At 38.3% G+C, this 14,765-nt stretch overlaps 1 protein-coding gene across 1 annotated transcript; it reads right to left on the bottom strand.

The window, feature by feature from the left end:
* Positions 1-3,558: 3,558 nt before the first annotated feature.
* Positions 3,559-10,650, bottom strand: slc6a22.2 (solute carrier family 6 member 22, tandem duplicate 2). Its single transcript, XM_062458228.1, has 15 exons — positions 10,539-10,650; positions 9,484-9,676; positions 8,737-8,871; positions 8,165-8,305; positions 7,919-7,997; positions 7,690-7,822; positions 7,478-7,612; positions 7,226-7,329; positions 7,011-7,135; positions 5,984-6,096; positions 5,724-5,861; positions 5,441-5,543; positions 4,646-4,746; positions 3,972-4,142; positions 3,559-3,699 (listed from the first exon to the last, which is right to left on the bottom strand). The coding sequence occupies exons 2-15, from the start codon at positions 9,668-9,670 to the stop codon at positions 3,559-3,561; spliced, it is 1,806 nt and encodes a 601-aa protein (XP_062314212.1). The 5' UTR covers positions 9,671-9,676; positions 10,539-10,650.
* Positions 10,651-14,765: the final 4,115 nt, after the last annotated feature.

Below are 14,765 nucleotides of genomic sequence, written 5' to 3' on the forward strand. Positions count from 1 at the left end.
GGATGTCCTTACAATCAGTTGACAGTTCTTATCGAATTAAATAAAGGGAAATGTGGGGCTTAAACCATTTAAACTATTTAAATGGCTGGGCAATGTACAGTAACAAGTAAAATTGCTGCTAATTAGGATATCCTTAGCTTCAGTAGAATTAGCTTAAGCCATTACCTTCTTAGATCAACCAAGAAAAAAAAGACTACGTTAAACTACTTAAACCAAGTGAAAAACCTGAATTATTTAGAAATGAGATCACAATGAATAGTCAGGTATTTCACTTGTTACACCAGGTAGATGCTTGAATGTGAAAATAAAAATGTTGCAACCCAATTCACAAACTTTTATTCAAAAGACATGTACTGTATATGTTACAGATATGTTTGTGAATTTGGAGTGTTATTTTGACTAATTTACCAACAACAGAGGCCCTAACATATTTACCTGGAATACAAATTAGGTCCTGTATAAGGAAAATCTTTAATATAAATCTTACAATTTACTAACAGAATTACTTTTTGGTGTTCACAATGCACATCAGACACACATGGTGCATCACATGACTTGACCAATCAATGATTTAAAATAAGTAATTTGGGGCCACATATTTGATAAAGTTTCTGCCTGTCTCTAAACCACTTATTTTTACTGTTTGAAACTGTTCTAATCCATTCAATGTCAAATTCGACCTGGCTGTGCTGTGGCCCTTAATTAGGATAGTGTCCTTAGCATCAATAGGACAAAAAAAGAGAAATGTTTGGAAATTATATGAATAATTCGGTCTATCTTTCCAACAATGGTGGCTCTTACAATATTTGATGGGCACTGAAAGCAATTGTATCATACATTAGGACTACAGAGTCATGATGAGTCAAAATGATATTCTAGGATGTATTGTCCACATTCGAGACCCCCTGTTAGTGTAAAATGGACTGTTGGTATCAATGCCAGGCTCATGAATCCATTCAGAAAACTCATTAACACAGAATCCTTTAAGTCCCCAACTGTATCTCAACCACTTTGTCCTTCCCTCATTTCATTATCAATGTTTTGGACTACCTGTGGTAATCCATTTATGGCAAAGTTCACCATGACTGTGCTATGGCTGATAACTAGGATAGTGTCATTATTGATTGTAAAAGGAGCATAAATCCATTACTTAATTAACCATCCAAGCTGGGCATTAAAACCAAGTAAACTAGGTGCTTGAAAATCCAGGCGAAGTGACTGTTGAAACTTTGCAAAGCGATTGCAGAAGTACCCTTCAGATGTGGGCCTACATCTTTGAATGTGGTGTAAAATCCAGTTTTAGTAATCATCGCCATGCTAATGCTAACCATGCTAATTATAATACTTGCAGTCCATTGTTGTGTCACCCATTGTTTTCATCTCTTTTCATTACTTTCTTGGACTACCTGAGGTAATCCTTTTACGATTAAGCTCAAGCTGGATCTAATAAGGATAGTGTCCTTAGAATCCGAAGAGCACAAAGTAAACTGTAAATCAATTACTTAATGAACCATCCAATTAAGTCATTTAAAATGTAATGAAAAAATTAACCAATTTCCTCCACACTATAGTAAATGTATTCTTAGTACACTCACAAGTGTGACTGTGAAAGAAAGTAAAACAACCTTGCACACTTTGTTTTTATTGTGTTGTACTGTGTATATATTCTCAATTCCTATTTGACTCCTGTGTGTGTTATTGCAATGTAGTTTTGAATGATTTACACTGTTAGATCAGATTGTCTGTTAATCGTGTGACATCAGTCCAAATACATACACTTGGCATGTGACAAAGATAAGAGGAGGGATTTATGAAGAGGAGGGATTTATGTTTAAGGAGCTTGGGTCCATCCGCTTTGAGTCCAGAATTGTCACCCACAAGCTATTAATCCCAGGGAGTTTCCCCCTCTTTACCTCCAATCCTCCCAAATTGGATTGACACTTTACACGTAATTGTAAGGGATTTAGAAGGTACCACATAGTTGAGATGATCTTTGAGGGGACAGCTGTCTCCCTCAATCAAGTTTGGCAATAGTGTGGACTAGCCCTATTCCAATAGGGCTGCCAATTGTCACGCATTGGCCGTGAGACACTTTTGCATACATGACCTGTCTCTGATAGTGACCAGCTGTTCCTGTGAAATAGTTTTCCAATCATCTGAAATTCTCATTGCATACTATCAATTATATGAGAGGAAATCAAAAATTATAAAATAATATTGAATGTAGGCCAGTAAGGCAGACAAGAAATAAACCAATCTTAAGCAGGTTGGTTTTGGATATAATACATCATGATTAGGATGTAACCCAAATTGAACTTTGGAAAATTGTTAACATGTAATAATTGTGTATTTAGAAGATTTAAAACGTTAATTTGCATAATTACGCACCAAAAGTTATTGCATCATCTAATTTACATAAATGATTAACGAGTAACAAATTCACAAGATCTTCTCAATACAAATGTATTCTCCCCTCTGAGTGGAAAACCTTGGTAACAAACCCCTGCTACCTGGGTCTTGTCAAAATGAACCAATTCTTCAGCACAGGAACTCAGACATATACCACTAGACTAGAAAATAAAAGATCACTGAACTATACAAGGGATATTTAGTCTTTTCAGTCACAGATAGGGCTACTTAACACACGTTTTGTTCCAAACAACTTCCGCTACAGTTACCCATTTTTTAACCTTCATTTAAAAGCCATCACCGTTGTTGAGTGCCAATATAACCAGTGTGAACAAAAGAGCAACCTTTTGACTTTTTCATTATTCTCCTGATGGCATGCAGTAACTGTGGAATGAGGGCCCTCTAGTGGTTGATTCCTCTATTACAAGGTGGGAGAGCTTTTTCTAAATGCAAACCATGTGTTGAGAGTTGATTAAGTATATATTTTCTGGTACTATACACAATTATTAATTAAAACACATTTATATCAATTCTGTTTATATCATTTACAGTGTAAAGGGAAAAACCATAAAAGCATAAAAAACATATCCTTTATTTTGTAAACATATAAACATTTGGAATATACAACTTAAGTAACTCATAGGTTGAGTAACTCATAGCATCAACATTAAAGTAATCATTGAAACGTTGGAATATCAAGGAAAATCAAGGTTAAGGAATATCTGTATCCAGATTTTATTTTTATTTACATATTTTGTCAATTAAAAAGCTATCATAAGAAATGTAACAGTTTTATTTACCTGTATGATAATTAAAGTCTCCTTGTTTTTATTGCTATCTCGCTCCAGCGGGGTATTCCAGAAAGCAGGTTATGCGACATACCGGAGTAAGTTAACTCCCCAGCTGACACCCAGAAAGCTCTGGAATACCTCCCAGGGTTTTCTACATTTTACATTTACATTTTTAGTCATTTAGCAGACGCTCTTATCCAGAGCGACTTACAGTAAGTACAGGGACATTCCCCCCGAAGCAACTAGGGTGAAGTGCCTTGCCCAAGGACACAACGTCAATTGACACGGCCGGGAATCGAACTGGCAACCTTCAGATTACTAGCCCGACTCCCTCACCGCTCAGCCATCTGACTCCCTTCTACCTGGAACTAGTAGTTTCTATTATTCGCAGTGTACACAATTCTGTAAATGTCTGGAATGCTGCAGGGTTTAAGGCCTTATTCTTATTTCGAGATATTTTAGGCAGGTCCTCTGCGGGAGTGCATAGCGTTGCAATCCTCTATGAAGATTAAAGGAGACATGTATTATCTTTAATTCAGTAACTATAGATTTTACTGTAAACTTTCTAGACCAAAAACACATTTTCGGTACTAATCCGTTGCCACAGTAAAAAAAGTTTAGAAAGAAAGAAAGAACTTTATAAATAAATAATATGACTAAATTTTTCTCACTTGCCTCTTTACCGGCAATGGCAATATTAGCATTATACATATCTGAAATCACCTTAAATAATTAAATGATGACAGGAAGTCAATTCTAGAGTTGTCTTACCTGTCTGAGGGTGCCAGGCGTGGTAGAAATAGAGTATAGCATCCAGAAAGGAACCATGAGCGTTGACGAGAGTGTAAGAAACCCACCAATGGCATAGCCCCACCAGGGGTACTCATAGTTGTTGTTAAATTGGACAGGGGTATACTTGACAAGGGAGAAAATAAATGTGGCCTAAGGAGAGAAAACCAGCATAGGTTGAGCATAAAAGGTCTTATGATGCTGATGATGTGTTCAGATGCACACTACCTATTCAGTGTTTATAATCATTTGTATTGTCATCGTATCATAGCTTAAGTATATTATAACTCATTTGTCAGCAAGTAGACTTCCAGCTTGTACAATGGCAGTTAAATAACAGCATACTTAATATAATATACAACATTTTAAATATCCTATGTATATAATTGCATAGACTTTCACGTGATATAAACAGGTTGGAGGTATTGGAGGGGGTTGGAGGGGGTCAGATGGCTGAGCGGTTAGGGAATCGGGCTATTAATCAGAAGGTTGCCAGTTCGATTCCCGGCTGTGAAAAATTATGTTGTGTCCTTGGGCAAGGCACTTCACCCTACTTGCCTCGGGGGGAATGTCCCTGTACTTACTGTCAGTCGCTCTGGATAAGAGCGTCTGCTAAATGTAAATGTAATGAATTTTTTCTCATAAAGTATACTTACAATGCAGACAGCTGGTGTGATGTACTGCCAACAATATTTTATGAATGCCAAAGGATGGTAACCAATCATGTCCTTTAAGTTATCGTTTAGGCGGTCTCCACCTTTAGACAGAAATATTCAAAACAGGTTAACAGCTACAAGGTAAATAACGTGTTCTCACACTACAGGCTTGTGACCATGGTATAAGCGGGATAATGCCCTTCGTCACGCCTCCGCATCGTCCATTATCAGGTGATATTGTACACTTCGTCGGGCATTATCCCTTACTTATACCATGGTCTGGGTAAATACTCAAATATGATTGGTTGCAGAGGTGTCCATTATTTTATGATAATGGGCACCTACAATTAGTTCCAGTAAAAATGTCTGTTCATCGTTCAATATTATTCGTGAAAATCTTGATATTGAATTGTGGACAGTGACATGGCTGGTTAGCTAGATAGTCTTCTTGTCAAACATACTGTCAAATTATATTTGCTGTTTGTGAACTGTAAGCAACGTTATTGCCTTGGTAGTGACCATGGTATAAGCGGGATAATGCATCGTCCATTATTTGATGATAACGGACACCTCATCGGACATTAAGCCTATCCCTTACATAATGGACACCTCATCTATCATTTGTATTATATCAACATTTTCATAAAATTCCTGATGAGCGTCGAGAGATAGCTGGATGATTTTTGCAAATGAAAAACGATAATGTTTATTGTAACTAGATAAATCATTAATTATGTTAATATCCAAAGTATTCCATAACCATGAAATGCTTTCTTTTGAGCATATTTTACTCACCATATATCCATCCAATACAAACAGACTGGAAAATGGCAAAGAACAGAAGAGTGCTTCCACTACAAGCGTAATAGTCAAACAGCTGAAACACGTACAGTCCACCCTTCAAAAACAGAAAAGAATGCAGGCACAATTTATAGATATGAAATTCAACTCTCTTAAAACCTCATAATCAGAAAAGTTTGGACTGAAGTCAACCGTTTATATTGGAGACAATAATAAAGACGTGTGTCTACTGCTTTGTGTGTGGAATGTTAATGTCAGAAGTTGCTTGATTTCTTACTTCTGTGATCATCAGCAGGCCAAGGAGGTAGCTCCCCACACACATGACAAGTAGGAGGAGTTTACGACGGTAACCAAGGCGGAAAAAGGAAGGATACATATCGGAGATAGCTGTGACCAAGGACTCATAATTCACAAACTATGGAGTAAAACATTAGCATTAGTATTATAGTGTTAGAAATGAATTTGACCTTAATTCAAGAATGGTATTTCAGGGCCTAAACCAGAATTTTACAGAAGTGACCATATATTCGCCTATACCTCGCTGTCTAATCCAAGTAAGATGATCATAATGAAGAAAAAAGTAGCCCAGAGCTGAGGTACTGGCATCATGGCCACTGCACGAGGATAGGCAATGAATGCTAAGCCAGGACCTGTAAGTACATAAATCACCTGATTAGGTCAATGTTTTGCCAGGACATAGTGACAATGTATCAAATCATGCACAAACAGCTCAAGTTGGTTGGTAAATATGGAGAGAATGCCTCAGGCAACACTTTACAACACGGTTACATTAAGTACCATGGAACACTTACTACATATCAATACCTATAGTAACAACATTGTAGTTATATAGAAACTGCTACCTAGTTACACTTGATAACAGTTTAGCAGTACATGTTATTACACAAGTTAAACTTGCTATGGGGGAAGATGCAATCTTAATTGGGTGTGCTCAAGCCTTCAGCGAGCACAACCATTGTTCTCTCTCATATATATTTATTTATTCTTTATTGTTATTTATTTTCCCACCCCTAAGGATTCCTCAATATTTGGACTACATAGACAACGCCAGTGTCAAAATGTTCGTCTTGTTAGTGATTGCATTGCTTGTATTTTATTTACGTTCCGTTGCACGGTTTAGGAGCTTACAACGTTTTTTTTGTGGCAAAAAGTGCCTTGTGTGGCAGAAAGGACCTCAGTGCTAGCGTAATGTCACAACCTCAGCACACGTTACCCGGCGTCATGGAGCCAACCAGCTAAATAGTTATTTAGCACTAGCATTGCTACCTGCATATACCTACAGCTGGCAGCTGTGCTCCGTTTTGTTCCTAGATTCAGACCTAGCCCCGGTAAATTGTAGAGCAAGCTAACTACTACACTTTTGCTGCAGCTAACTACTAGACTGTGTGGGAATCGCAGGAAATAACCAGTCGAAGGGCGTACAACTATACAGGGTGTTCATATTCACAACCTGGAAACATAGGCTACCCATCTGCAACCAACGCAAGCACACCCCACAATTTCCCCAGAAATTGTACCCTCTCTAGTTATCAATATGTCTTACCTGATTCAGCCACCATTGAGATGTCAGTACCTTGCTCATAAGCCATGAAACCCAGCACAGAGAAGATGGCAAAACCAGCCACAAAGCTGGTTAAACTGTTTAGGAGGCAGAGGTATATACAGTCCCTGAAATTAAAAACAAAGATAGCCAGTATGACTTACCATTTCAGGGTTTAAGAAAAGTAAGAAAAGATACTACTAAAAGTTCAAAAGGACCTGTAGCAGTTGTTATTATACTTGTTGTAGCTCCCTAAAGCTGTCAAAACACCAGTGCAAAGTCCGTAAGAGTAAAATATCTGGCTCCCAGCATCCATCCATACCTACATAGTGATAAAAATCAATGACAGTATTCCTCCATTTTAAAACATCAGTCAGAGCAGTTAGTATTCAATTTTCTTTCAAAACGGTATTACCTGGAAGGTGGAAGACTAGACACACAGGTTTAGTAACCGAGCAGGTCATTCTTACCTGAGGGTCAGCAAGACGGGCTGGGTCAGGATACAGGTAGAACTTAATACCATCTATGGCCCCTGGCAGTGTGAGTCCGCGGACTAGCAACACCCCCAGCATCACATAGGGGAAGGTGGCAGTGAAGTAAACCACCTGAGAGAGAACCAGTTTTGAATCTGGTCTTGCACATCCAATACATCACTAGTATTCATGGTAAACACTTGCCTTACCTTTCCTGTTGACTTCACTCCATTCCAGACACAGAAGTAACAGATGATCCAGCACAGTAGGAGACACAGAGCCAGTTCCCAACGAATATTTCCTATCTCCTCAATTCCTCCTGATAAACCCAATATCCTTCTCCTGTAAGTACATAAGTAAATGCATGTAAGTAAAGCATACGTTTAAAGAAGGCATCTATGTCTTTGAATGCAACAGAAAAAGGGCAAAGTCACTTACTCCCAGAATTCTACGTCCGATGATTTTGTCTTCCCAAGGAGATGATCTGTGTTATTTTTGCCATGTTCAAAGCAGTTGTCTTTTGGTAAATCAAAGGATTGAAATCTTAATTGTTATTTTTTTTAAATCATCACACAAAACCAGAAAGGAATCATGCACAGTTTAGCACACAATTTTAAACTTCAGAAACTAGCATTTGGATGCAACCTGTAAACACAGGATACATTACAGTGCATATATAATTACCTGTATTCCAACTGTTTTGACAGCTAGCCCAGGGCAGTTCAGAGCTGAAGGAAGAGAACAGGTAGAGGGATGCCCAAGCCAGAATGATGATGTAATACACCCCAGAGTATAAAACAACAACTTGACTTCCATAACCCAAGCCTATTAAAAGTTAATAAAGCCATGGGGTTAGAAAACATACAAGACTGCATTACTAAAGTATTACTGCAAAAGCACAAAATCTTATTATCTTTCCTGTCACATAAATGCATCCAGGATGTGAGACTTGACACTGAGACACATTTGTAGAGTGCCACTGAGATGTAACATATTCTTTAACATTAGAGTGTTCCAGGTTCTGCACCATAAGATCCCCATGTGTTCACCCCCCAACAATATCCAATTTTCAGTGTTACCTTCAGGTTTATTGTCACTGTGCATATTTCTTTCTGATTAACTTAGAGACTGATTAACTTAGAAAAAGACTGATTAACTTAGAAAAAGAAGATCTGTATAAATAGGTTTGTGAAAATGTGCCATATTGTGTGGTTGTTGTCAGTGTCAGAAATAGAAATAATTTACTGTATAAATACCTTCAAATAGTGGGCAGATTTTCCTCCAACAAGTGATTCCACCCTGACTGGTGAACTGACCCAAAGATGTCTCCAAGAGGAAGAGAGGAATTCCGCAGGTGAACAAGAATAAGACATAGGGTACGAAGAAAGCCCCTTTTGAATAAAACATTGATGTTTGTTTCAGTCCAACTGTAACTGGTTTTAAAATATGGGTGGTATGATAGTAATGTTAACACATTTAATCCCACTCTTATAACTTCAGAGTGTACTGGAGGAGCAAAAAATATATATCTGATTCACTTATGAAGTCACTTGTTGCATTTCTGAAATGTTTGTGCACAGATACTCTCTTATTTTTATCAAAACAATATTGAAAAGCATAATAGGACCCCACTTAGGGCTGAGTCCTGCAAGACTATCTGTGGTAAACCAGTTGAACCCCCATACTACAGTATCACATGCACATACAATGTCAGGGCTGTTTTCCCTTACGCACAAAACCAAGTGTCCCTGATTTGGCGCTATCTGTTGCTATCCTATAGGTTACACGACCGGAACTGTGATTGGATTAACACATTTTTACTCTGACCCTTCTTGGTGTATTATAAATGTGTCAATTGCTTAACACAGTAGACTGGAATTCTTTTTTCCACTGATTTAGCGATAGTCAGTTGCTCAGGAGATTGGAGTCAGTTGCTCAGAGATTGTTGCACACAAATTTGTAATTCAACTTTAAAGATATGTCAGACAGAGTGGTGGGCTCACCTCCTCCATTTTTGTAGCATAGGTAAGGAAACCGCCAGACATTACCCAGACCAATGATGTTTCCAGAGACTGCCAGCAAAAATTCTATTTTACTGCTCCATTGACCCCTCTCTTGTAGTTTGGGTTCAGGGGTCACCAGCCGGCCCGCAAGACTCATCAGCTTTGTCTTCACCAGTGATTCATTCATGTCAGCCTTGGGGGCGGGGAAATTCAGGACCAGGTGTATCATTAGTTTTGTTAATCTTTCTGCTATCTATTAGGCCGTATATAAACCTTATTCTTGCAATGCTTTATGTAAATAAAGAGTCAGGTGGCTGAGCGGTTAGGGAAGCGGGCTAGTGATATGAAGGTTGCCAGTTCGATTCCCGGCCATGCCCAATGACGTTGTGTCCTTGGGCATGGCACTTCACCCTACTTGCCTCGGGGAGAATGTCCCTGTACTTACTGTAAGTCGCTCTGGATAAGAGCGTCTGCTAAATGTAAATGTGCAAAATGTGTTACAACTACTGCATGTTTGGCTCTTGGTACTTGACCCAAGATGTGTTCAATGTGTCAGAAACCATCTCTTGTTTTCAGAACATTAAGTTAAAAATTAAAGCTACTGTACCCCAGATAACAAGAAACATAAATCACAGCATTAGTGATTCCTCTAAGGTCTTACAGAGGTACTGTGTCACAGCCTGTTCAGAACATTATTGGTGTATTCATAACATTCCCCTGTCTTTCAGAGGTCACTGCCTACAGGTGGATTCATAACATTCCCTATTTTAGAGGCAGTGATGACGATTTCAGTAAGTGCTAATGAAGGGGTCTTGCTTTTAGTTAACACAAAAACAATGTTTAACTGAAAAAGGTTGAAGAAAATGTTTGTGCTTGCCAAAATCAGTTTTAGTCGAAAACCTTTAGAAAAAGTATCTATACTACTATTTTATAAGGTGGTTTAAGACCACTTTAAGATTAAGATTTCTTACAGACATTCATTTACAGTTTTTAACAGTAGCCTACTAAGAGGTTTCCACGCCAATGCATATATCGAGATCAATAGTACTAGTTACCTGTGGTTGTTTTCCTGGACTTCTTTAACACCCTTTGGCCGGCTTTATAAACACAAGTTTATTCAAACACTGAACGTGGACCTGCGTGTGGACAAAATAGCCAACTAGAATTAAAAGGCAACTACCGAAACCAAACTTGAGCTAAATGGAGGGATCGAGTTCAACTGTTTTTTTGCTTAAGAAACAGTAGGCTACTGGTATCGAGTTTCAAACAGAACAATTGAGTATAGGACATTCAAATAGGATACTTGGGAATAAGAGAGTGGTCTGTGATGGGTCGTTCGCGATTTGAGTAAGAGGTTGAACGTCGGGAGCTGGCTCGCATATCTGAAGAGCCGACTCTATTTTTTATAGATTAATATAGCCTGTAGAAATTAAATGATTATTTAATAATGACATAATGAATTATTTGAATTGTATTTAAAACAATTGACTAATTCAAAGAACAACAACAAAATAATTATTTAGGCCTAAAGGCTCACACACATTCGTTTCGACTGTCTGATCAGCCTCACATTCTGTTTCTGTCAATCATACACGCGGTGTCAACCAATTATACTGCATGAGGGAGGGCCGAGCCAACTCACACACACAGTCAGACGAGTAGTCGAAACTCGGAGGAGAGCCATAGCAAATCAATGCATTTTTTAAGACTTTGTGGTTAAGGTAGAGTATGATTTAATTTAATAATTTAATTAGAATTGTTTTCACACCTATCATAGTCAGTCATAGTTAAAACATTCATTTTTTAAAGAGCCGTTTGGGAGCCAAAAGAGCCGGCTCTTTTCAGTGAGCTGAGTCAAACGAGCCGGCTCAATACATTTACATTTAGGGGAGAGTGGGGTGATTTGTGCCAGGGGGAAGTTGTGCCACCCCCTATTTCTAGGGAACCATAGAAGAAATTGGTCATGTGACCACACATTTTTGAAGAGTCAGTAATTTTACTCATCCTGTTAAGAAGAGAGCCTCATTGGATGAGAGGTAAAGCACATTTAAGTTCAAAAAACTTTTTTTCCTTCCAAAGTAAAATTTCTATGATCAAAGTTTTTTGATTGTTGTGTCTGAACAGTTATAGACAAACATTTCACACATGTTTTAGTGCTTTGGTAAGCTACACAATAAGTTTATATAGCTAGCATGATTTTAGCTCAAAACTGCTGGATGATGCATTTTTGATGCAAGCCACCTCCCTGAAATGAGTCTCTGCAGGTTGGGATGTCTGTGATGTGCTCATGTGGCGCAATAGTCTTATAGAAAATCGGCCGTTGTAAAATAACTTAAAATTAGTAATTTTGTATTGAATTTGTCTAGCTTTTATATAGCATCACAGTTTCTGAGATGAAAATATACTGTTTTACTTCAATAATCAATGGCACAATTTACCCCAATGTATTCTCTCTAAAGGCACAACTTACCCCGCACCGGGGGCAAGTTGTGCCACAAGACCACTTTTTTTCAGAAAGCTATATTTCTTAAATACTATATTTCAGATCCATAGTGATTGTTCCCAGGGATGCACCACATCCTGAAATATATGTACATATTTTAGTTGGAAGCATTACTGTCATGGCCTTGCTTTAAAGTCACTTTAAGTCAACACTTGCACAACTCACCCCATTCTCCCTATGCATTTAGCAGACGCTTTTAATCCAAAGCGACTTCCAAAAGAGAGTTTTACAAAAGTGCATAGGTCACTGATCATAACAACGAGATAGCCCCAAACATTGCGGGTAGCCAAAACATGAAGCATACATTGTGAAAACTAAATAAGTCCCAAAGGGAAGAACCATAAGAGCATGTAGTTGAACAAGTTACAATTAAACAATTTAACAACATAAACCTCAAAAGTGCAAGAGTGTACCTGTGGGAAAAAAGCAAGCAACAAAAATATATTACACAGCAAGTACAATAGTTTTAAGTCAGTTACAACTAACCAACAAGAGCAACAAGACTCTCAATAAGATTCATTGGGATCCTGAAACATCAGGTTCAGCCAATCATTCCTAAGTGCCGTTGTACTCCCGGAACAGGTGCGTCTTGAGCCTTTTCTTGAAGGTGGGGAGACAGTCAGTGTCTCTGATGGAGGTGGGGAGTTGATTCCACCAATATTAAACATAGATAAACACAGCTCTATTTGAACATTTCAGGGATGTAGGAGGTGGAAGAAAAGAGATTTCCTATGTGCTTATGCTGATCACAATAGCCATTTCCTTATCAACTGTTCATACAGCCAACACTGTTTTTCATACCTGCCGAATAAGATCACCCCAATAATGCAGGAATGTGGACAATCTGGATGGCAAGTTACCTCTATCAAAACATTCAAATAGCCTATCTTGTTGTGATCTAGTCTCACTCAATAGTATATTTCGTCATCCAATTCGCTAGGTGGCGCTGTCAGATAAATCTAAGGTCCTAGAACTGCGGTCCTAAAACTGTGGTCCTGAAACTGCAGCTCTCCGGCTCTGCAGGCACATACTATTGCAACACCGGAATGCCCATAGTGGTCTGTTCTCTGACCATGGTCGCTGACGACAACTGGTTACTACCACTAGGGGCACTGAAGCTGTCCGGACCATTTCTCAGTGGTCCGTTGTGTCCGTTGCGTCTTCTACTAAAGAACAGAGAAACCTGCAGTGTTGTAGAGATAATATAGGCCTATGGATTACAGGTAAAATAAAAGCTAGTAGTTGCTGCCCTATGGTGTTCGGAAGTAATAACACCTCCAATTATTGCACCTCTCTCTACAATGGCAGCAAAAATAAAATTCAAAACATCATCTCACTGATTTGCTTCCATGGGTTTGAGGTCTCAAAGTGACGAAATGACAGTCGTATTTTGTGTTGTCAACACGGGTAGCAATAGCAACGGCGTTACAATATCACAAATCTGTGAACTTGGTTAAAATCCAAATATTAACATGTCAGACCCAACTACCTTTACTTTTCCCATGTTTTTTTCTTCATTTTTTTTTCTTTATTGTTTTTTTGCAGTTAGAGATGGCTCATCTCACCCCTTGGCATGGCTTATCCCAGTTTCCCCTATGCTACATGGATAATAATGTTGACTGAATAATGTAAGTGTAACGGGGGTGTAAGAGAAATGGTCTTGCTCCGCCAGGGCCGTCGTTCGCTGCCATCGGGAGTTGAACCTGCCACCTCTGGACTGCCAAGCGCAACCACTACAAACTACGTCAACTAGCTCTTCGTTGACCTGGGTGGCTTCTTACATACCTGAGGAGGGAGTTTCACCGATTCACACTGGTTACATAAAGAAGCTAGGTTGTAATAGCCTATACCTACCAATGAGTCAGTCCACAGTTTAGGGATTTGGAAGAAGCAGCTCTGTGGCATAAAACTTAATCCAATGTATTTTTTGTTCTTAGAGGATTATTTTCACAAAGATGTTGAGGCTGGACTAACTGTGTAAATATTCTCCAGACATATGTTAAAATTGCTTAACTTTCGGAGAGATTATGTATTAACCACCAGTATAACGAATTGTTTAAAAAGGGTAATAAGTCTAACACGTCTGCAGACTCATGCTGACAGAAAAACTTGAAGAAACACTTTATGGGAAATTATGGAAAAACCTGAGAAAGGATTAGAAGAATTGCTACAAGGCTGCAGTTCATCTTCAGGCAATAAAGACAGTTTCAATGTTCCATCAATTTGTATTACTAGTTCATGTATTAGCTGCAATATTGATCTGACTGTTTTTGCTGTCTTATCTAAATATCAGTTGCTTGGTAATTAAATTAATATTTAAAGTTGTCACTATGGACAATACTTTTAGTATTGTAAATGTACAGTTATTCCAACAACAAAAAACCTATCATATTTTACAGTAATTTGATAACCTTAAAGATCTTTTACTTTTCAGCGTAGTTCTTTCTCAATACTATCCAAAATCATTTTCAGACCCTTTTCAGCCCCTTTCACTGTTTGTTGTCCTCTTTGCCTTTTGCTTGCTGTGATTTCCTCCTGTAACACTTTTTCCACATTGAAGTATTTTAGCTATTTAGCATGCATCTGCTAAAGTAGGTCTACTGTATGTAATAAGTAGTTTCTACTTCCTGTTTATCCATCACTTAATAAACATTGACACAAGGTCTATATCATGAAACAAAAAGGAATATTCCTGCTGGCCTCATTCACCAATCCTCTTCCTCTCATAGTTGGGAGTGTTTCCTTGTTTCATAAGCTCCGCCTCAAGACTGATATGCAC

The sequence above is a fragment of the Osmerus eperlanus genome, chromosome 1 (genome assembly GCF_963692335.1).
Source record: "Osmerus eperlanus chromosome 1, fOsmEpe2.1, whole genome shotgun sequence".
Taxonomy (NCBI): Eukaryota; Metazoa; Chordata; class Actinopteri; order Osmeriformes; family Osmeridae; genus Osmerus; species Osmerus eperlanus.

What these genes read in the sequence shown, in the direction of transcription:
- slc6a22.2 (XM_062458228.1), bottom strand. Translation starts at nt 9,670, where the DNA reads ATGAATGAATCACTGGTGAAGACAAAGCTGATGAGTCTTGCGGGCCGG. An exon ending in ATGCTACAAAAATGGAGGAG is followed by an intron (nt 8,872 to 9,483) that starts GTGAGCCCACCA and finishes TTTATTCAAAAG; the next exon opens with GGGCTTTCTTCGTACCCTAT. An exon ending in TTGTATTGGATGGATATATG is followed by an intron (nt 4,747 to 5,440) that starts GTGAGTAAAATA and finishes TTCTGTCTAAAG; the next exon opens with GTGGAGACCGCCTAAACGAT.